This window comes from Carassius gibelio, chromosome B20 (genome assembly GCF_023724105.1).
Source record: "Carassius gibelio isolate Cgi1373 ecotype wild population from Czech Republic chromosome B20, carGib1.2-hapl.c, whole genome shotgun sequence".
In the NCBI taxonomy this organism is placed as follows: Eukaryota; Metazoa; Chordata; class Actinopteri; order Cypriniformes; family Cyprinidae; genus Carassius; species Carassius gibelio.
The window spans coordinates 16295784-16319000 of NC_068415.1; the positions used below are offsets into that span (position 1 = coordinate 16295784).

Sequence of the window (23217 nt, forward strand, 5' to 3'; positions counted from 1 at the left end):
TGTGTCAAATTCTTAATTAAATTGAATCAATACATTTAAATAGTAAGACACTATAGGGCTGTTGCAGGTAATAGAAATACTGGAAATTATTTCGGGGAAAAGGGGAAAAAATTACTTAAAGTCACCTTGAAATCTAAATGGAAAATTCTTATTTTTTTATGGAATACTGTAGTGTTTATTGTACCTTCGTTGAATTCATTCTATTGTATACTTCATTCTTTTTTTTATTTTTTATTCATGTTCCCTTGTAATCTTTAATCATAAATGGTAACCTCCTCTCCCCCTCAAAACGATTCCTCTTCTCTTCTGGTTATGAGCTATGGCGCAAAGGCGGAGCTAGTGATGTGAGGGGTAAACGCTGGGATAAACAACAGGTGGAAAAACTGAAGCTGATACTTCCATTATAGAAATCAATGCATTGACAAAGTACTGATGCAAACTGAAGCAATGCCTTCATTCGCATTATGATTGGACATGAATGGTTATGACTGGATGTGAGTGGTCCATGCGATAAATCTCACCTCTTGTGTTTATGTGCATTCTGAGTTTGTGTATCAGTCTGAAAATGGGAGTTTTTAGTGAGCAATCAGCTTGGTAAAAATTTTAAGTAAAATTAACTAAAGTAAAATTAAATGTGTATGTATAATACTAGTCAGAAAAAAAATGCCACTCAGAATCAACTCTATATATTTCATTTCAGACACTTGTATTTACATAGACACTCACCGGCCACTTTATTAGTGTAAGTTGTGTGTACAAAAATGCCTTGTTGATGTCAAAGGTCAGAGGAGAATGGACAGACTGGTTAGAGATGATAGAAAGGCAACAGTAACTCAAATGACCACTTGTTACAACCAATGTATGCAGAATACCATATCTGAATGCACAACAGGTTGAACTCTGAAGTAGATGGGCTACAGCAGCAGAAGACCACACCGGGTGCTGCTACTCTCAGCTGAGAACAGGAAACGGAGGCTACAATTCACACAGGCTCACCAAAATTGGACGATAGAAGATTGTAAAAATATTGCCTGGTCTGATGAGTCTCAGTTTCTGCTGTGACATTCAGATGATAGGGTCAGAATTCGGTGTAAAGAACATGGATCATGGAAAAGCATGGATCCATCCTGCCTTGTCTCAATGGTTCAGGCTGGTGGTGGTGGTGTAATGGTGTGGGGGATATTTTCTTGGCACACTTTGGCCCCTTAGTACCAATTGAGAATGGTTTAAACACCACAGTCTACCTGAGTATTGTTGCTGACCTTCTCCATGTCTTTATGACTACAGTGTACCCATCTTCTGATGGCTACTTCCAGCAGGATAATGCACCATGTCACAAATCTGAGGAATGTTTCCAACACCTTGTTGAATCTATGCCATGAAGAATTAAGGCATTTCTGAAGGTAAACCGGTACTAGCAAGGTGTACCTTATAAAGTGGCCAGTGAGTGTATGTTTGAAATTTGGGTCACTTTGGAGTGTGGCATTAATTCAGGAGTCCAAGTTAATTTCTGACCCTGTTGTGGACCTTATAAATCTTCATCTTAAGTGACACATTACAGATTGACTGTGAATGTGGCACTCGCTCAAGAGCAAATCCCGGACATCTCCAGCAGGTTGACAGCACACAGGAGTCACAGGCTGCATGCTGCATGACAGCTGTGAAGAAATGTACCGTCAAACACCCTCTGCTTTTTTGACTCTAATATCATAGCCAGATGCCAACAACTTGCAGGGTAATGACCATAGTATGACTACGCAGTTGAGATTGTTGGTATTACTTATTACAATCTATAACTAATACTATTTAAGAACAAAATGTGTTTGTCCTGCTCTATAGTAATATTCAAAGAGCAGAGGTGAGATATTAAATGATATGGGAGAGAAGCACAACACAGGGAGAGAGAAATAGAGTGATGGACAGAAATGGTGTCTGCCTTCAGGCACTGTAGTAATTGCTGAAGCTGACCGCGTGTGTTAAGGCATCTATCCCTGTTGGGCTGATGCTGGAACTGAGCCGAGTTTATTCCTCCAAGCACTAGAGCATTACATTAACTTACAATTACAGGCTCATCTGGGTCATCGCCTCATAAGGGCTGAAAAATGACTGAATTGTATCAGAAAGATGGTTGGGATAATTCACTAAACACTTGCATCAATTTATTGGTGTATTTCAGCACAAAAACATGGATTTTATTCACTAACTACTCAAAGTCCGACTTAATTAGGCGGCAGTGTTACCCATGAGGTAATTTTTCATGCATGCATATATGTACAGTAAATCAATATCAGTCAAACCAATGAAATATTGCAGCATGGTGGGTTTTATCGCATTGTTTTTGCTGGAAGTTATGCTAGCATACACACATTTCCTTTTTTCAATATTTTGAAGTAATCTTGATAATTAACAGCTCCTTGTAATCTCTCGCCAACCCAACATTTGTAACTACAGTAAACAAAAGGAGCAATGTGTACAGTAATGGAACACCATCCTCCACTCATGATTGTGGCAGATTTATAAATGATCCTGTCATTCAGTCTTTCTCGTTTTGTTATGTGATTTGCATAATTCCTTTACGGAGCTACTGTATTCTTCACCTATAAAGTAAATAAAGCGTATATGACATTCATTTATTAACACAGAAATATGGAACTGAAAGTGACAAGCCTGTATGATGACCCGACTGTGAACGTGCATTAAATACGTAAGCTTAGTACATGGCTCAAAACTGTTATGTAATACAGAGAAATCATGTTTTCTTGGTTTTCTTTGTCCTTTGGGGAAAAATTATTATGTGATTCTAGCGATATTTATGTATGTATCTATATATATATATGACTTGTTCAAATCTCTGTTAACCTCTGCCTTCCGGGCGGACCTTTTGTCCCCCTCATACTGATCATTACTGCAGAAGTGTGAGGAACAACTCTATCTCCTCTTGAATAAATCATGCTCAGGGAGATCTCTGGATGATGACTCATCAATCTGAAAGAATGCTAATATAATCCTTGTTAGCAATGAGTCACGTTATTCAGACGTCTTTACCCATCACTAGATCAGCAGTCTTACATCTGTACATCTAGCGAAAGGAGTGCTGCACATTTCAATCAGTCACTCAGAGTTTTGCTTCCATGCTCACATAATGCCAAACAGTTTCTCAATGATGATTTTTAAACAGAAGTGGAAGTGAGTGAAATGTTGTAAAAAATCTCATCACATGCATCTTTTCTTTAAAGACAGCATGTTTTAATATCATTTTTTAAGAATTTGTTTGAATATCTTCATTAAGTGGGAGGGTTTGATCTGAGAGCGCTCTTTTTGCTCGCCCCTTGGTATTTCTTCTTTTAATTTCCATCTATGTCTGGTGGGGTTTTACAGATACATATAGTTGCACTATATAGTTGTATGGTGGTTATCTATATACAGATAGTGATCAAAGGAGCTCACTCAGCTGCATTAGTAATGTCAGAAGGCTTATTTCATAGTTCTTTCTTTCATTCGGCCTTGTGTATCGTGCTAGACGCAGCTTTAAATAAATGTAATGTTTGGCTTTCTGTACTTTTAAGGCCCTAAATAAGCCCTATAGAATAATATCGAATCAGTCAAGTCTTTTTCTTTCTTTCTTTTTTCTGAGATGGGGCATAGATTTATAGAGGTGTTTCAGGGAGCACAATTTTTGGAAGTTGCAGAACAGATAGAAACTACAATTAAGTAAACAGATTGGTTAGTAGGTAAGTAGATAGATACTGTAAATAGATAAACAGAAACATAGGTAGGTAGCTAGGTAGGTAGATACTAGAGATACGACGCCTTTTAGTAAAGTGATGCTTTTCTGATGCTTTTGATTGGTTTCGTTTGTTAGAAATTTAGCAAAGTAATCAAATCAGTAATCAGTTGCATTACTTTAGGGAGTGATGTGTCATCAAAAACACATTCACTTGTGCTAAAAAAAATATGAACATGGACTTTAGCTCTTTATATCTGAACATACAGTATACTGGACGTACAAGTCAACATAAATGTACACCACTGTAGCTGTATGAACGAATAGCATGTCAGCCATCATCTCTCCTCTATAGAACCCCTCTCATAGGAAGTAGCACTGAGGGATAAAACTAAAGACTACGCAAGAGGGTTCTGCTCAAATTGTGGATTTAATTGGTCTCCTTTGGTCAAAATGACATGCTCGTAACTGCCTAAAGTGCAGCACATGGCCCTATTACCATTGTGCCCCTGAGCAAAGTGCTTAACCCCAGGTTGCCCCAGAGGGACTGTCCCTGCTTTTGTTATACTTTCAATCCATTACTTCTGAAAAGAAAAAGCTTTTGAAGGACGACATGTTAAATTTGACCTATAATCTATGTCCATTAAGGTTACCCTAACATCATCAAATTAGTGTTAATCATTGATAGAGAGTGAAAATGTTTTCTTTTTAGCTGAGTTACTGTTTGATATATTGCTGTTGATTGTACTGAAGGAATATTTTACACAAAAATCTGAAAATGTGCATCCTCAGGCCATTTAAAAACACATAACTTGCTCACTAAATGGATCCTCTGGAGTGAATGGGTGTCGTCAGAATGAGAGAAAAATGTTAATGTAGATGCATGATAATTGACGCATTATTGTGATGTTTGTGTCATCTGTTTAGACTCTAGTTCACTCTCCTGCTATAGAACCATTGGAGAGCAAGTGATGTAATGCTGAATTTCTTAAATTTTTCATTTTTGGGCAAACTATTCCTTTAATACTTGATGGTGAAGCTCTGCCAGGAGCATACTAAACAAACAAACGATTTGCAAAAGTCAGAGAAATGCGTTGAGTTCTAAGAAACTAGAATGGTTAAACCAGTTATTTTAATGCTAATAAAGTTTATTCTTCATGAAGTTACAGTAAGATCTTGAATTTGATGTCAGTATGGTGACTGTGCAAACACCTGGCCTTCAGCATCTGCTCGCTGAGTTCAGTTCTACCTGATCAAGCTGAGCTAGAGGTGAGGTTCCCACAGCCTTCACACTTCTGAAGCAGACTATGCTGATGAAGGACATCACACCTTGTTCCTGTTCAGCACTTCAATAGAAAATAAGCAGAGGCCTTAAAAGCACACAATTGTGCACTAAAACATGATCTTTTGAATAAATTATATACTGTATTTAATTTTTAAGTGGCATACATAATCCATAATCTTTCACATGCAAAACACACTTTAAGTCACATTATTTGTGCCATGGTGGATGCTGGTAAATAGAATCTGAACAGCACTAGTGTTTAGATTTTATTTGTCCTAGTGCTAAATACTACATTGTGTTATATATCCAAATAGGATAGCCTCATTACCAACAGTAAATTACAGTCTCTCAATACATCACAGACAGCGCGCAGACAATGTTTTCCTGTGTGAAACTTTTGGCCAGAGGAGGAATTGAATAGCAAGCTTGACTACACAGTACATTTGCATTCCTCCACATGCGTCTCAGAGCTCACAGGCCCACTTCTCACGCGTAACAAAATCAAGTCGCTGTGGAGCTCTGGGACTCAGCCTTACATGTATTAAGTCATTGCCTTCCTAATCTTGTTAATATTGTCCTACATTGCTGCGCTTATTATTTTGGGATGTGTTCAACACAATTACGCGTGCAGGGCTTGTGTGGACTCTGCGGGGTTGCATCTCACGACTTCGTGCCACCGGGCAGCACAGCTCACTGGAGCAGCGCATGAGTCAGCCCTGTAAATATTTAATAAGAGCTTGGATATTGAGCAGTGGAGCTTTTACAAGGGATTCGCTTTGTAGTGCTGTCATCGCTCTTAATATCACTGTCACATCCTAGAGATCGTAACCTCTTCAATGCTGCGATGCAATGCATCATTCCTTTGATGCTCGGAGTAAAGGCGCTCTGAGGGATTGTTCTGAGACTTTTTGCAAAGCTGAGTGTAAAGATACAGATTAGAATGGATCAAAACTGTTGCTATTAACACCTGCCTGAACAGTCTGTTAATTTGACCCAGATGCCTTTGGGAATCGCTGTGCCTAGTGTAGATCCTTTACTGGGCTCGTTATTCAAAAAGACAGTAATTGTGATTCAACATTGAAAAAAAAAATCATGTTCTTACTCAGTATTTTTGACTTGCTGGCCATTGAAACATCCTTAAAGGAAAGTAGTTCACCCAAAAATGAACATTTACGGAAAACGTTCAGCAAACTTAAATTTTTAGGACTATTCCATTGAAAACAAGATATTTGGACTCGAATGACGTTAGGTCTGGTTTTCAAAGAAATCTAAAAATACTGATTGAGGTTAATGCTTATGCAAAATAGGAAAAATAAACTTATTTTAAAGGTGCCGTTAATATTTTATATCATAAGCTTTAGTATATTTTATCCTTCCTTTTGGTGAAGAGAATTAATTAAAAAGCAAGACACGTTTTTGTTTTTAAATTAAGCACACGTGATCCCTATCATTTAATATTTTCTTGTGAAGTACACATATGAATTTCATGTAAAGTACTTGAAGTACACCTGAAATCTGAGATATGCACTAAAATGTAAATATCTTTGTATAATGACCACTAAACTTGATATTTTATAAAAATTTTAGGTACTTTATTTAAAAAGTTTAATTTTTTAAATTGCCATTTATTTCACAATCTCACAAAACCCTGCAATTCCATCATCGACCTCTGGTGGCTGTGACCTTTTGTTTGGGAAACACTTCCTTCGAATATTTTTAACAATAAACAGTATTTTCTAATCTGGGCTGCTCCAGGCCTGGGACGACATTTTTATAGGTGAACCTTCTACATGCACTCAGAATACAGAATCTGTCTGAATACAGTAAAACAGCTCAAGGCAAGCTTCCTCCACAGAGCATGAATCATTTTACTGTAATTGCAAAGGGTAAGGGTGACTATTTCCTCCTCCTCTTTGCAGCGCATGAAAGATCAAGTCCAATCGAAAATCCTCTCCAGTCCGGTACCACTCTTTCTTATTTCATTAGCCATCATCAAAAGTGCATCTGCAAGGCCTTTGTTATTCCCATTACCGCCCCATAAAAAGGCATCAAATTGGCTATTACCCTGACCTAATGAGAAAATGTCTGCTTCAGTGGAGGAGAGAAGACATTTATGAAAACGATGGTGCCAGAAATGACGATGAGAAATGATGTCTGGCTAACACGCAACCATTCTTTGCCTCCATCAATCAACATTTATCCAACACCCATAGGAATATAATATTCCCTTCTCAAGAGGGGACCACCCACTATCATGTCTCCAGTAGATTTGATTAGGCCATGAATGTGAAGTAATGCAGAACTGATGGAGCTTGACGCTCATGGAGATCAAGTAAGACTACAGAGGCAGTGCTAAAAGCTGAAGAGATAATTTCATAATTTCGCATGCATCCTCTCAACTCCAAATCATATCATCTTTGCTTATGGACACTTTTCCACATCCGTGGTTACCATCCACTTTTACTGTGGGAAAAAATAAAAATAAAAAAAACAGTTTGGATATTCTGCTTAATGTCATCTTTTCTGTTTCATGCCAGAAAATATCAACAAAGGGCATCATCAAAAGAACAATTTCTTAAAAATTACATATTTATATTTGTAAAATTAAACATGTATTCTCAGTCACTTCTGACCAATTAAATGCATTCTTGCAAGATTGAGTAAAAAATATCAAATAAATAAACTTACTGATCCCAAACTTTTGAATGGTAGAGTTTTTTTAAAGACCCCCCCCCACCCCCAGTTATGTTTACATTTCTTTACATCATCCTTTCCCATTTTCTCTCTTTCTGAATTTTTTTCTTCTTTAGTTTCCCCTAAATTTGCTATTTCCACATAGTCTGTGTAATGCAGTGAGACTCTCGATTCTGTTAGCTCAGCTTCTTCTAGTTTATCGTTTGCTTGCATGACCTTTAAACCATTGTGAACTCAGTCATTGAAAAATGAACCTAATCGATTACCTATAAACTCGGACTTATCCTTTAATTACTCACTAAACACATGTCTCATGTGCATCATGTCGAATTGAATTGTATTTGTAATTGTGTTGCAATTAGCTCTATGAAACTGTTTAAATGACCCTGTTGGTTTTCATTCTGGTGTTTGTAATCGTGTGGGTTGGCACGTAATCGCCTTATGTGCATACATTTCTAGACTACCAGACAAGTTTAAAATATGTCTCAGTTGATGACTCTTTATTGCACTCGTTCATATTGATAACACTAGTAAAAACAGGCAGACGACTGACACACGGATGAATCATTGGCCCAAAATTGATCTGCGTCGCTGGTGTCTCGGCTAGAAATGAATTGCTGCATCAGAGTGCAGACGGTACTATCATCACTCTGCCTCCGTTCACTCACATGTGCAGTTAATTAATGCTTTGGTTTGCATAGACCGTTAATGTTGATCAAGCTCCTGCTGGTCTTTGGCATGCGTGTCAAAAGCGGGTGAATGTGAGGATGATTGGTGCACAGACCCTGCTCTGTTCTCTGAAGGACTGGGCTCTTGTCAGTCACTGATGTGATTTGAAGTGCCTCTCGCTTTCCACTGGAACCTTACCTCTCTGCTGATGCTGTTCATCCTTTCTGTCTGAGCCATTTTTTCCTGTCCGCCCTCTCAGAACATACTGGTAACAAAATAACAATAGATTTCAGAAACTATTTTGGTCTGCGTTTCCATGGAAACGCTCGGGTGTAAGTTGGGATAGGATTAGGGGGATATTGCCAATGTTTTCTGGCAAAGATATATTAGCAGACTAAAAAGCTACATAGCTGGCTGTGGCGTTGAATAGAATTTCTGTGTATACTTGAAACATTCTTTGACATTTGGCAGATTTTATTAGTTCTTAATATATTAATCCTAACATTACTAATGTTTTTGACAATAATAATAGTTATAATATAGTAATAAAAATAAAATCACAACCCACATTTCTCTCCAGATACTTCTAGACACTCTCACTTGAGTCTAGCCCTTGATTTTTATATATAGCAGCTTTCTAAAGTGCCCTTCTGTGATCTGCAGCTCTTCTGTACGCCACCATCTTTGGAAACGTGACCACCATCTTTCAGCAGATGTACACGAACACCAATCGCTACCATGAGATGCTGAACAATGTGAGAGACTTCCTGAAGCTCTATCAGGTGCCTAAAGGACTGAGCGAGAGAGTTATGGACTACATTGTGTCCACATGGGCCATGACCAAAGGCATAGACACAGAGAAGGTGGGTAACCTGCTCCTCTTTCTGATGTATTTAGCAAATACCTCATTAGCCCTAATGAGGGAAATTATAATTTTTCTTCTTATTGAATATATTAATATATTAATATATATTAAGAAACATATTTTGTTGGAAATAAATTGGGGTATTTTAATTTTGATCTAATAAAAAGATTGGAGGGATATTTGAAAAACCCTTATATACAATAGTGGCATTATTTATGCAGGTTTATTCTCTGCAAACATGGGCCATCGTGGCTGTTTTCATCAGTGTTTTTTGTGAAAGACACATTTGGAAAACTTATTTTAATTTAGCTAAGCAAGGCTAAGAATGTGGTTTTGATCGTGGATTACAGTTTCCTCATCTCTCTTTCTGATGAAGACATTTGGATGTAAGCAGTGCAATCCCAAATACTGAACTAAAGAGAAATGCTGTCATGCTGTGAGAAATGTCAAACTTAAAATAAGGGAGGTGGAGAAAAGCGGGCCATCTTTTTTGTGTAAGTGTCTCTCCATCAAGACCTCCTTTTGTATTTCATTCTAAAAGAGGAATGGAAATTGCATAATATCCCAGGAGACATCAACCCTCAGGGAATGTAGTAGATCTATTCAACCTCTAGCTCAAATTTAGACTTCTCTGATTTTCATGCAGTGTGGGGTGAGAAATCTTTTCCATTTATTTATGTATGGCACTGGACATAAGAGACAAATTTAAACATTTTCAAAAAGACAGCAGAGATGGACATGTGCAAAGCAATAAATGTACATGTTGTGACTTTTCATTTAGCAGAACATGTTCCAAAAGCCTAGATATTTGTTATACATGTGTATAACAGTGTTCATTTGCATTGTTTATCATGACCTGAGTAGTAGATCAGAATTTGAATATAGATTAATAGGCCTTGTACAGGTAATGGAGGCACAAAGTGTAATTTGTTTCTGCATTTGTAATTGCATTCTTGTGAAGTCAGGTCAAGTGTATTAGATCTTTTCCATGCACAGAACAGCCTTCATGCGTGTGCATCTCCACATAATGGAAACATTAGTTTGTAAAAGCATCCAGAACATGCCTAATTTTTTATGGGCACTTGATGTAATATTAATGCCATTCTGCAGGAGATTTATTAACAACGTACATACAGTACAATACGTACAACAATAATTGCAGCCATTTCAAGTGCAAAAAAGCTTAATACATGCTTCTTTCGGCCATTAAATAATACCAACACAAATACCTGTAATTTGATGAGTGCAAAAGTTAGGGAAATCGCATTGCGAGATTCATTTGACCACTTTCCTCCCATAAATTTTGCGTCTGAAAAGAAACACAGAGACTTGATTCCTGTACTGTAATCAATACTGAGGCCCTCAGCTAAATGAGACACTTAGGCTCATTAATGAGCCACTGTATTTGGGTCCTTATTGGAATCAATAAACAGTTAAAAAAAACTATGATTTACAGACAGAAACAGTTCTAATCATCTTTTGTTATTATACATAAAAGTTAATTTGTTAAACGCTTGTGTCAAAGGCAGCTGATCATGGTATGCTAATAGCATTACAGTATAAACATTATTGAATATTTTTAGAACCTCAGGTTCTTCAACTCGGTGTTAACTGTAGACTGCACGCAAGTGAAATATTCAGAAATTGACATTTCCAAATATCACCAGCAACTGAACATGTTTCTGTTTGACTTCTTTTTTCTCTCTAGACCTAAGTAATGAAGCGCAGTAAGGCAAAATAAACTCATTGCTTACAAATGGATTTCTGTGCTCTAGCCTATCATTTTAATTACTGACGTACTCCACGTTATTATCTGACTCTCTGTAATACTTGATTCTGATTGGTTAATCAAGATGTTCTGCAGTAAAATATCACATATCACTCATATCGCTCCATTGTCTTTTTTCTCACAAATTTAAAACATTTTAAGTTTGAATAAATTTTCAGTCTTTGTTTGTTTGTTCTTTTATTTATTTATTAATTTATTCACTGTATGATTTTATAATTTTTTATCCAGATTATTTTACATATTTGACCTTACATTTTATATATATTATTATAATTTTTAATTTACATAAGTAGCTGTATATATATATATATATATATATATATATATATATATATATATATATATATAAAGGGGCATCCTTATGTATGTAGCCAAAAATTCTATAATATGAAATTGCAGCTCCAAAAAACAACAAATTCAGGTTTTATACCAAGTTAAGAGAATATGTCATTAAGACATGACTTTTCTTGCTTTACTCGCTAGGTTCTGTCCATCTGTCCTAAGGACATGCGTGCAGACATCTGTGTGCACCTCAACCGCCAGGTGTTCAACGAGCACCCCGCCTTCCGGCTGGCCAGTGACGGCTGTCTGCGCTCTTTGGCGGTGGAGTTCCAGACCACACACTGCGCTCCAGGAGATCTCATCTTCCACGCAGGGGAGAGTGTGGACACCCTTTGCTTTGTGGTTTCTGGATCGCTGGAGGTCATTCAGGATGATGAGGTTATTGCCATTTTAGGTGAGTTAAGTCATTCTTTTAGATTTTTGTGTTGTTATGCTATTTTAGTATCCATTAACTAATATAACATTATTAATATTAGTTTTTACTTTAAGATTTTCATTTTCATTCTTTAATTTCAGTTTACTTTAGTAATCTTAGTAATGTGCATTTATTTTTATTTTTTGTGTAATTTCAGCACTTAATTTTGATGAATTGCCTAGAAAATATTTCTATTATATGTATATATATATTCAGGTTCCAAAGCTTTTCAGTTTGTGTTTTTATTTTATTGTATTTTATTTAATTTTTCTTCAATCAATGAAAATCTTAGATTTAAATAATAGCAAGACTGGCAAAGTTGCCATTGTGACAACTTACCCCATATATAGTGACAACATTCCCCATTGTGGTCACAAGAAATCAACTGTGTGTTCAATAAACTGTATCTGTTTTCTTAGCCAATAATGTTGAAAAAACATTATGATGCTTAAAATTTTAAGCAGCCTGAATATTCTTGAAAACAAATACAAAACACTGTTTTATTGTAATATATACTTTACTACTGCTGTTAATATTTTCTGCACAACATCCCATATTCTCATTAAACTCAAGAAAGCCCAACGCTGCACAATTAGCCAGTTTGTTTTACAGTAATACTTCAGAGCTCTACAGGTTTTTCCTGAGGGCACACACCGCAGCTCCAAAACATATCAAGCTTTGGATAATTGCCCGGAAAAGATCAAACTTATAAAGTGCAGAATACTAATGCAGTGGGTCCTAAAAGATGGTTTTCACACAGGATCTGGCAAAGTGAACTTGCTAGAGTTAATTCTCCGAAGTAACATAAAAGCCCACAGTCTGCTCCTTGCGTTATATGTGGCATTTGTTACTCTGTCCACGCTGTCTCCTTATCCTGCAGTAATGGAACTGTGGGGACCGATTCTCCGTCCATTGATTGTTGAGTCTTTTGTTTCACAGGGATGTGCACTGATAGTTCACACAGTCTCCAGTGCAGCCAGTGCTCTAACAATGACCAGATTTGTTGTCAACAGAAAAAGGCATATTTTTAGGCATGCAAACCGTTCTTGTAAAAGATGAGTAAGTCCTGGCTCGTAAACCTCTTATTAAAAATGGACTAAACAATAACTATCCAGACATTGTTGATTTGTCCAATTGTGTACAGCTTTATTTTTGTCTCTGAAACAAAAGGACAGTTACTAGCTCTGTATTTAACTCTGAGCCAGGAACCAATTCCACTATGAACAATAAAAACAACACGTGCGCATACAGGCACATTTGAAAACTTTTCTCTTTCTTCGAATGGAGAATTTCTTGATCTCTTCATCTCTCTAGTCTTGTTGATGTACCGCTGCCACAAGAATGTGACGTGCCCTTCACTGACTTAACTGCAAACGACATGACATTAGACCTTATGAGACACTGTAGAGAGGACGTTAACATCCCTTCTCTCTAATGGGGATTTGGATCAGATGCTCTTTTGCTTTAATGATTATGAAATGAAATAAGAATCAAACACTGTGAGTTAATTAGCCCCAAGGCATTTACTTGAACCCACCAGACTAAACCTGCTGGGCTCCTAATGATGCCCCTCATCAAAAGCACTGAACACTGGGTACTTTGTACAGATTCTCTCCTGAGTGTGGTGTGTGAACTTAGAAGATCCTGCACCTATGCCAATGTAAGAGCTATGGAAGCTTGTGTCTGCAATGGAATAAAATTAATTATTATTAGATATTTGGGTCTATTTATCACACAAGTCTGAACTGTAGAATACACATTTTTATACAGTTTTATTGTATTTTCTTCGCTTAGTTTGCATGTCATAATTCTGTTTTGTTTTGTTTTTTGCTATGGAATAACACATGTTCCTTTTCTTGTAATTTTGAGTTAGCATCTTGCAATTGCAGAAAAATGAAATGTTGTCAAGTCTTGATTGAACACATTGTGTAAATTCACAGTGCATGGTGGGAAAAGCATCCAGGCAAATTGAAAGGGTTTGCATACTTTTTCCTGCAACTTTATTTCTGATGTCATTTCAAACTAGACTGCCTGTCTCCTGTCCTAGGTAAGGGTGATGTGTTTGGTGATGTGTTCTGGAAGGAATCCACACTGGCGCATGCCTGTGCTAACGTGAGGGCTCTGACATACTGCGACCTGCATGTCATCCGGAGGGACGCGTTACTCAAAGTGCTGGAGTTCTACACGGCCTTTGCCAACTCCTTCTCCCGAAACCTCATCCTCACCTGCAACCTCCGCAAGCGGGTAAATATCACATACTAATGGCAACAGACTTTTGCTGAATCCCTTCTAAAAAGCCTTGGAAAATAGAACCTTAACATGATCGCCCACTTTTTCTCAAGTCTTGGTTTTTTTCCTGCATTGGCATTTGACATAAAACATCTAGACATTAGAAAACTTTAATAAAACCAACCAGCTCTAAGATGAATTACATGATGATAATCTTCAATTTAAAGCAAAAAGGTACAGTAGACAAAAACTAAATACAAAGAAAAAAGACAAGAATGTTCACTGCTTTATGAGTGAAATAAAGCACTTATTTTTTTATATTTCTTTCTTCCTTTGCCATATCAGTCAGATTGTTTTTGTTTTCGAGATTCAAGCACATCCTTGTGCACTTTGACCTGAATGTGTGTTGAGAAGTCCTGCTGTGTGCTGTGTTGGAACGAGTTCAGAGCTCTGTTGTGGCTTTCAGACCTGACCTCACATTCCTTAAATACATAAATGATTCATTCTGACAGACCGCCCATGGAGAACTTTGGGTCTCTTGACAAAAGAAAGATCCTGTGCTCTCACAACACAATTAGAAGACATTAGCTGTGCACCTTACTGCCACTGAGTTACATAATTAGTGAGCATTGTGTAAAACTATATTTAGATCCAAAATGTCCTCTATAGCTGCATCTAATCCATATTATTGAGGAAACGATGCACTGAAATGAGGTATGTTAATGTCATTTTTAAATAACGAGGGAAGGGAGATCCTTCTTGTATGTTTTCAAGTAAACAAAATAAATGACTACATTCTTTCATAGAACTGCTGGGCTTTTTGGACACAGACAAGAATTCCTCTGGCCATAGCTAAAAAGGACCTGTCTAATGAGAGGAAACTTTGCTAAGGGCACAAATTAATTGATTTAAAGGCTTATGGTTCTTCAAGGTCTCTGAGTAAATTTGAGTTCATGAATTTTGCATGCAGTTGATTTGTAGAGCTTGGGATATGGCTTTCCTTACTAGACTACATGCTTTCACTCCTAATGAAAAATTCTTGTCGTATTAATACTTTTGGTTTTTAATGTACAGTACATACAGTGATTTTACTGTTGAATATTATTTAGACTATAGATCCATTGTTTATATTAGACTTAATTAAGAAGCATCATTTATAGTGATCAGGCTGAGGTGAAAATAGTGTGAGGTGTTATAAGGGCAGACTGTTGGTTCTTTGTTGGTGGAGTGAGAGAGGTGCCCCATCGCCCCGCTGCGCTCAGTCGACTGGGTAACGCTGCTGATGGGCTGGCTTTATTGAGGAGAAATGCCCCCCCACAGCGCACACTCTGAATAAAGCATGAGTCAAATCAGCAGGAATACACACACACACACCAACTAACACACACCACACACTTTTATCATGCATGATAATAAAAAGAGGCTTGGCCTCCTACTAATATTATTATGTTATTGTCATCTCACTTGCAGGTCAGAAACTTAAATTTGTAGTTAAAGCATATGAAATATTTGATTGTATATTATATAAGTAATTACTGGACTATTTAATCATATCTGAATAATAATATATTATATTCATATTAATGCAAACACAAAAATACAGAAAAATGTATAATAATTTAAATAACTGTATATACTATGTGTGTGTGTGTGTGTGTGTGTGTATTTATATATATATATAACTTTAAAAAAATATTTCTGTGTGGCAAAGCTGAATTTTCTTCAGTGTTACATGATTATTATTATTAACATTTATTATTATAAAAAAATATTGTTATAAAAAAAATGATTAGACTTTTATTATTCATTTTCTTGGATGAGTAGAAAGTAAAAAAAGAACATGTATTTGAAAATGTATTTTTATTTTTTTATTATTTGTTTTCTGTCACTTTGGATCACGTTTAATGCATCCTTACTGAATAAAGTGATTAATTACAAAATCGTATTCACCCTAAAAATCCTGGATTTTTTTTTTTCACTGAACTTAACACAGTGCATTCTGGGGATGGGCGAAAGATATTTGTGATGATGCCTTAGAATTTGGCTAAAAAGAGGTGTTTTAGGAGGCGGCATTATTATAAAAATAAAAGATTCACAGCCCAAGTTCTCACACTTTCTTTAAAGGTTTCTTCAGCTGTCCTTCAGACTCCCTCATTATCGCTTATCTCTGCTGGTCAATGTCTGAACGGCTCACTGAGGTCCTGATTGTAAGGAGAAAAGCTCATTGAAAGCCCTGTAAATATCTCTGAAGCAAAGGTCACTCTAAAAGAGCCACAGAGCCCCAGGCCTTTTGCCACTAGTGTGTTAGTGAGTGAATTTTTCCACAGCTTTATATCCAGTCATGGATTAGCTGTGCGGTGTGCTTTGTAAAGAACTGTTCTTGTGAACTCTCTCTTTTTTAGTTAAAGTAACTCCTGTGGTTCATGATGGTCAGAGTAGATCGCATTAAGCTTTGTGGAGCTGACGAGCTTTGATGGTTTGATATTGACAGACATAGTTCGGCAGTTTTAAAGGAAATGTCTGAATATATCAATCCCGTTTCGAGGCCGTTGTTCAGTAGACCAGTGGTTCTCAAACTTTTTACAGCCGGGTACCCCCTAGGGCATTTAACATTCTTCTACTCACCCCCTCTCTCCCACTTTGACTGCAGTCACACCTTTTCTATTAAAGGACAATATTTGCCCCCTTAAATTTATTTACAGGTGCAATTTTTTTTTTTTATAGAGGCAAAGATTTTCTATCCTTATTAATTGTGTTTAATGCCATTTTCTTAACATTCCATTGTGTATTATTAATATAATAAATAAAGCAATAATTATGGCAAATGGAAGTGGTACTTGTAGGTGTAAAAATAAATCCGCCAATAGGTGGTGGCAAGTCAGTGTCTTAATGAGAATCATTCTTTCTTTCATTCATGCATTCATTCATTCATTCAGTATTGAAGAGAAATGCTGTAGTTGTGAATGGATTATTAATCACTGACTCTTGGAATCATTAAAAGCCGCAGATTCATTCACTAACGAAATTCCTGCTTGGAGACGCACACCAGACAATAGGATTTCGTTGGAACTATTATTATTTGTTTCAAATTATATAACAAACACGATGTTAAATATTCATGAAATATTACCTATTTTGTTGAACTGATGTAAAAATGTATGTCACGTTTGCTATCGTTCGGATATTTAGGGAAATGTGTATTCTTGCTCGTATTAACATGAAAAAAATTACATGTCTTTTAAAGAGAGTTTAAATTGATCTTAATGTACAGTCCATGTAAATATTTGCTCTACTTTAAAGATACATTGAACAGCAGTGTGATTTGCTAAAGCAGCATATTCAGCGGGCATCCAGCTTGTGTAAATGGCGTCAGTTTTGACCGCAGAAGATGAGTTAGGCTGATTGGACATCATGTATTTGAGAGTTTACGTGGCACTCCCATTTTCCTGTTTTTACATTAGAAGCAGCATTTTGCTTGTCAGAAATACATCTGACAATACATATGTTCTGTTTTAATGTTAACTTTAAGTTGGGGTAGAATGAATGCCAAAAAATTGGTTTGCGTTCCACCTCCGTCACCTCACGTACCCTAGTTTGAGAACCACTGCAGTAGACGATCCTTTTGCTAGATCAGCAGACAATACAAGCCAGTCTCAAACGAACTGTTGTCTTTGGCTGCTGATTAGTGTCAGATCGGAGTCTTTTTTTGCCCGAGCTGATTCATCTAGACAGCAAACGCAAAGAGGAAGCAGAATCCTCCACACCTGCCACGCTTTCCTCCTAACAAGATTTACAAGGCCTTTGGAAAGCTGCAAACCCCTGCCAATAAGGTGGGCGAAGCAACTTTATCATCCCCTCCATTACCAACAGGACAGGCAGAGAGATGCTCTCTCAGCAACAAGAGTAAGATTCATAAATTCAGAAATCCTCAGAACACAGTGCATCCAGAAAATAAGCCGTGCTTAATAGAACAGCTCACTTGTTTGGTGCATTGGTGCATTGACCAGCAGTGTCCCACAGTGAATCCTTTTAAGAATTTTACATTCATGGATCTTTTACATCTATTTTTAATGCCTTGCAAACATGAACGTTTGGATTTCTGTGATGCACTCTACATTGTTGTTGCAAATTCTGAGGATTTGTCACCAAGGTAATGTTATCTAGCTGGATGACATGGATAGGGTTTTTTCAGATTCTTCCCAAAATTGCATGCTAGTCTCGGAGGCATCCGTATGAATGTGTATGTACTGTTTTGTTCTGTTCAAAAGTTTGGTATTAGTAAAATTCTTTAAATGTGACAAGGCAAGCAGTATAGCAAGGGCACATACTGTAAGGGCACAAACTGCTGTTAGGGTGCTGTCACATACCGTACATAGGCATCTAAAAACCTGACGGAGAATATGCAAGTATTAGCTCATTTTGAGAGATTTTGTGGAAGAAAAGTGGTCAGTTGTATCCCAGAGGAGGCAAGACACATTTTTTCCATTTGTCTTTAGTAAATAATGAATAGAAACAATTACAGCTGCTCCGTCTCATTGCCAGAAGGCAGTACTGAGGTATCTGTACAAATTTTTCCTGTAATCTGGGCAGGACATGTTCAGAATTGTTATGTAAATAATGAGACTGGCTGATCTTATGCTGCAGGCTGGTTCAGTTTTCTTAAATCTTTGTTGATAAGTTTGAAAAGCAAAGCAAGTAGATCACTATAATATTTTCTGTGGCCACTGTGGATATTATCGATAAAAATAGTAACTCTAATGGGCCATATACCTTCTCTTACAGAATTACTTCAGGGATACATCTTAACTTCAAAGGCAATATCTCAGTGCACCAAAATTACTTTAGAAGGATCCATGAAGCTACCTTTGTCCTGATCTCCAGTCTATATTACATTCTTGAAACTTTGTGGCGACATTAAATAAGTTTAATAATAATGGAAATTAAGTATAGTTAAGTAGATTATATCTGAAACTTGATATAGCAAACATGAAAAGCAGTGGAAAAGTTCTTTTCACTTTAGAAATGAATCATAAATGTGCATTTTTCACCAAAATGTTCATAATCAAACTCACACTTGAGAAAATAATAATATAATAAATTTTAGACAATTCTTTTATGATTTTCTCCTTTGTTATTGTCTTGAGACACTGACTTTATTCCACTTGATTGTCATTAAATCTGTGCTGATCCAGAAATGATCCTTTTAGACTAGTTGAGGTTGGCTTGGAGGTTTGTGGGAGGAGACATGAATTGATTAAATGCAGCTTTTTGGCTCCAGGAGTAAAGGCCAAGATAGGTATTGATCCCCAAAGAGAGACTCTAATTTTATGGCTTACAAAATGGCACAGGCTCTCTGTAGCTGATGTATTCTTGACAGGAAGCATTATAGGTGAGTGAAAAGTGGCACTTGAATGTCTGAATGCAGAAAAATGGACGCGATCGTCTGAAAGGGACTATCTTAGTCCTTACTTTGAAGTAGTGGGCAAAAATCTGCTGATTGGCTGGCCGTGATTGGAAAGTGCTGAGCGGGCGTTCCTGGGCTGGTGATTCCTTAACATTGGGATGGGATGGGGGGTGGACCCTGTCTCTGGCAGATCTTCAGCTCTTGCTATAGTTAAAGCAGCAAAGCGGAGGAGTGTTGAATGGGAGGGGGGATGCAAAGGAAGGATAAATGCCTGCCAGATCCCATTAATCTTCACTGTTGGATTTTGCTGTGTTTGGAATACTCAATGCACTTTTGTTTCAATTCCCTCTGCTTTTTGCCTTTACATCCATTTGCACTGCAGAAAATCATCTGATTCTTTCAAAACTCAGGGACACATTTCAGATCTCCTACAGTGATTATCGCTGAGTTGTTTTACACCCAAACATATGTAATAGAGCAACATCAACCATCAAAACAACTACCCTTGTGGGTCTCAGTCTTCACAGTTTATTTGCCCCTTTATTTCTACGCAATGTGTGACTTATTTTCTACCATTACACAGTAATATACTTTTTGTGTTTGTTGTGCTTAAAGCAAAAGTGCTCAGTCTAAAAAATATTTCCATTCCTGCTTTAACACCAACAAAGGCGTGTTAGAAATACATGACTGCCTACATTTCTGCAAAACTTACCCATACACACATTTCAGTTTCCACGTGAAATGAATATGGCAATAAAAACACCCACAGTTTTTGCTCCTTTTCACACAAATTATGGTTATGATATTGATACAGGAGTCAAAAGAGCTCAAAGCCTTGTATAAGGAAGTTAAAACAGCACGGTAGCTTCAGCAAACGAGTTTTCAACTCACGTTTGCTTTTGTTAACATTGTCAGTTAGGTTTAGGTTTCAGTGTAGGTGGAATGTTCATTTTAAATGCAATAGAGGACATCTCGTTTCTAAACTGCCGAGATACGTACAACAAACAACATGCAGTAAAACGCTGCCAGAGATTTTTTTGTTTGTTTGTTTGTTTTATATACTGTATATGAAAGTGACGTGAAATACAGCCAAGTATGGTGACCCATACTCATAATTTGTGCTCTGCATTTAACCCATCCAAAGTGCACACATACAGCAGTGAACACTCACACACACTGTGAACAGACACCCGGAGCATCCGTGGAGCAGTTGGGGGTTCGGTGTCTTGCTCAAGAGCACCTCAGGCGTGGTGTTGAAGGAGGAGAGAGGGCTGTACATTCACTCCCCCACATACAATTTCAGCCGGCCAGAGACTCGAACTCACAACCTTTGTGTTAAGAGTCCAATCTCTAACCATTAGGCCATGATAGACATTTCAGTGGGACTGTTCAGAAATGTTAACTAAATGAGAACCAGAATCAGTAAGTTACCATGTTATTTCATTCTGCTCATGGGATAGCAGATTAAAATTAGGGCTTTAGACCACTTTCCTCGACTTGCATCCCAGTCCACAGATACTTAATTTATCTTCAGCTGCAAATAGATGTAGTTTCAACAGTTTCTAACAAAACTAAAGCATCAACAGCTGTACAAAAGACCGCAGAGACTCAAAAACTTTCAACAGCTGCTGTTACTACACCTCAGCGGGGCTAATGTGAGTAATTTGAATAATTTCAAACCAGGCACAGAAATAAACCTTGTGAGTTGATTATCATATAATATACAAAAAAAAAAAGATCTCTGCACCTGGGTATAATATGACTCATAACCTTTTCAAACCATGTCACAATGCAAACCAGAACAAAGACGAATGTTTTTATGCTTCTCAAGAAAAACTATAAGTGTCAGCAGTCATGCTGTGCATTGGACTTTGATTAATTTTCCAATGCTGGTTGTGCTTATTGCTTAATATAGAATGATAAACACCAAACTAGTGCAGGGTAATTCGGCTACTTATGAAATATGAATTTCTCTTACAGTACATACACATACACACATTTTATACAGTTTACCACTTTTTTTCTTGAATTGAAATACACAAAATAACACGGTTTTAATTAAAAAAGGTGTGTTAAAGTGTTCAAAGACGTCTATAACTCATGTTATTTGCCTGGCTTTTGGAGAGGTTTTATGAATTTATATTTTTAATAAAGAACAGCCTTCAGTTTATTTATTTATTTTGGTGGTTCAATCTTCAATAACCAATTTAAATAAAAGTAAATAATGTAAATCTAATCAATAGGCAAAAAGAGGATTAATTTTATGTGCTTTATCTTAATGCATTGTATATATTTTTTGAAAAGTAAGAGGCATTCATAAAACCTGAGTGAAAAGAAAGAAATGGATTTTTGTATGTCATGGCCTTTTCCCTCATAATCTACCTCATCCCAAGGGATACAGTACATCGGGGCAGTATAACTGTCACCGTTCCCGCTGTCTGTCACTCAGTCTCTGTCAGGGCATGTTATGTTCCATGTGGCTCTTGTCATGAGTGATGAAAGTGTCTCTCATTACTTTCATGTATTTATCAAAGTCAGGCAACGTCCAAGGGAAATAAACAAGACTGAGAATGTTTTCTTTAGAAAATGGGCCTTTTTTTCTTATTTAACTACAGTAAATGCATCTATTAAAGAAACAGGTATTTGAGAGTGTTACTTAATTGACAGCATCGCCTGGATTATTCCTAAAATACGTATCGCATGAGAACCAATTGGTAAAATAAAAAATAAAAAATAATATATATATATATATATATATATATATATATATATATATATATATATATATATATATATATATATATATATATATATATATATATATATATATATATATATATATAATTAAAAAAAAGAAAATGTAAAACATTAAAATACTCCCAAATACTCACTTGATTTCATAAGTTTATATCCCAGACATTTACTTAATTTACAATGAAAAAATACTATCCCTACTATCCTACAGAGCTGAACTCTATTGTTTGTTTGATTAAATGCTATTATGAGTTTCTTACCGTATTTCCAAGTGCACACATTTTAGGCATATACTGTAAATGAGTAATTGTACCATTTAAGTTGGACATCTCTTGAGAGCATTTCCTGAATGGTTCAGTTAAATAATTGCTTTGTTCAAAAGTATTGCACATCAAGTTAACCAAACATTGTTTAATAGTACTCTAGCTTACCTTTATTTATGTCACAATGCTTCTGAAGCAAAGCAACCAAAACTAATATACTGCACTTGTAAAATGTCTCAATTCCTCTCTATAGAGAGGTTTATTAATATGCTCACTTTGCTATTTAATCTTTTTGTTAATCTTGGCCTAAACAGCTTGGTCATGTGCTTTAATTCCAAATAGGGGAAGTGAGATAAAGCACATTTTCTAGGTCCAATAAATCATTCATGTTGTCTTTTTTCCTCTGTAACCACGTGGCCTGGTTTCTGAGCTCATGCATCCTGCTCTACTTCTGTCTCAATCAGCCACACATAGTGTAAAATGTTGGTCTTTATATGTTACACTGACTATTTCTTCCAGTAAACTTAACCACATTGACAAATCTTGTGATAATGTAATTATATTCTCATTCTAATGTTGTTCCTGACCTGAATGACTTACTTTCATCTGTAAAACACACAATAATATATTAGTTGGAGTATTTTTTGAAGTTTGTTTGTCCATGATTTTTGTCAATGGGGTCTGAAACAAGTCATTTAACCCCTTAAAGGCCATGTTGCAGGTTAACCACCACTTTTGATTAATGGGTACATAAATCTTTCAAGATATGTATATCATTTTTAAA

At 36.6% G+C, this 23217-nt stretch overlaps 1 protein-coding gene across 1 annotated transcript in view; it reads left to right on the plus strand.

Annotated features, from left to right (window-relative positions):
* kcnh5a (potassium voltage-gated channel, subfamily H (eag-related), member 5a) overlaps nt 1-23217 on the plus strand; it is a 75884-nt gene that overhangs the window by 40308 nt on the left and 12359 nt on the right. The window contains exons 9-11 of the mRNA XM_052585677.1: nt 9036-9235; nt 11510-11762; nt 13831-14027. Of these exons, the coding sequence (XP_052441637.1) occupies nt 9036-9235; nt 11510-11762; nt 13831-14027 (650 nt within the window). The remainder of the gene's footprint in view (nt 1-9035; nt 9236-11509; nt 11763-13830; nt 14028-23217) is intronic.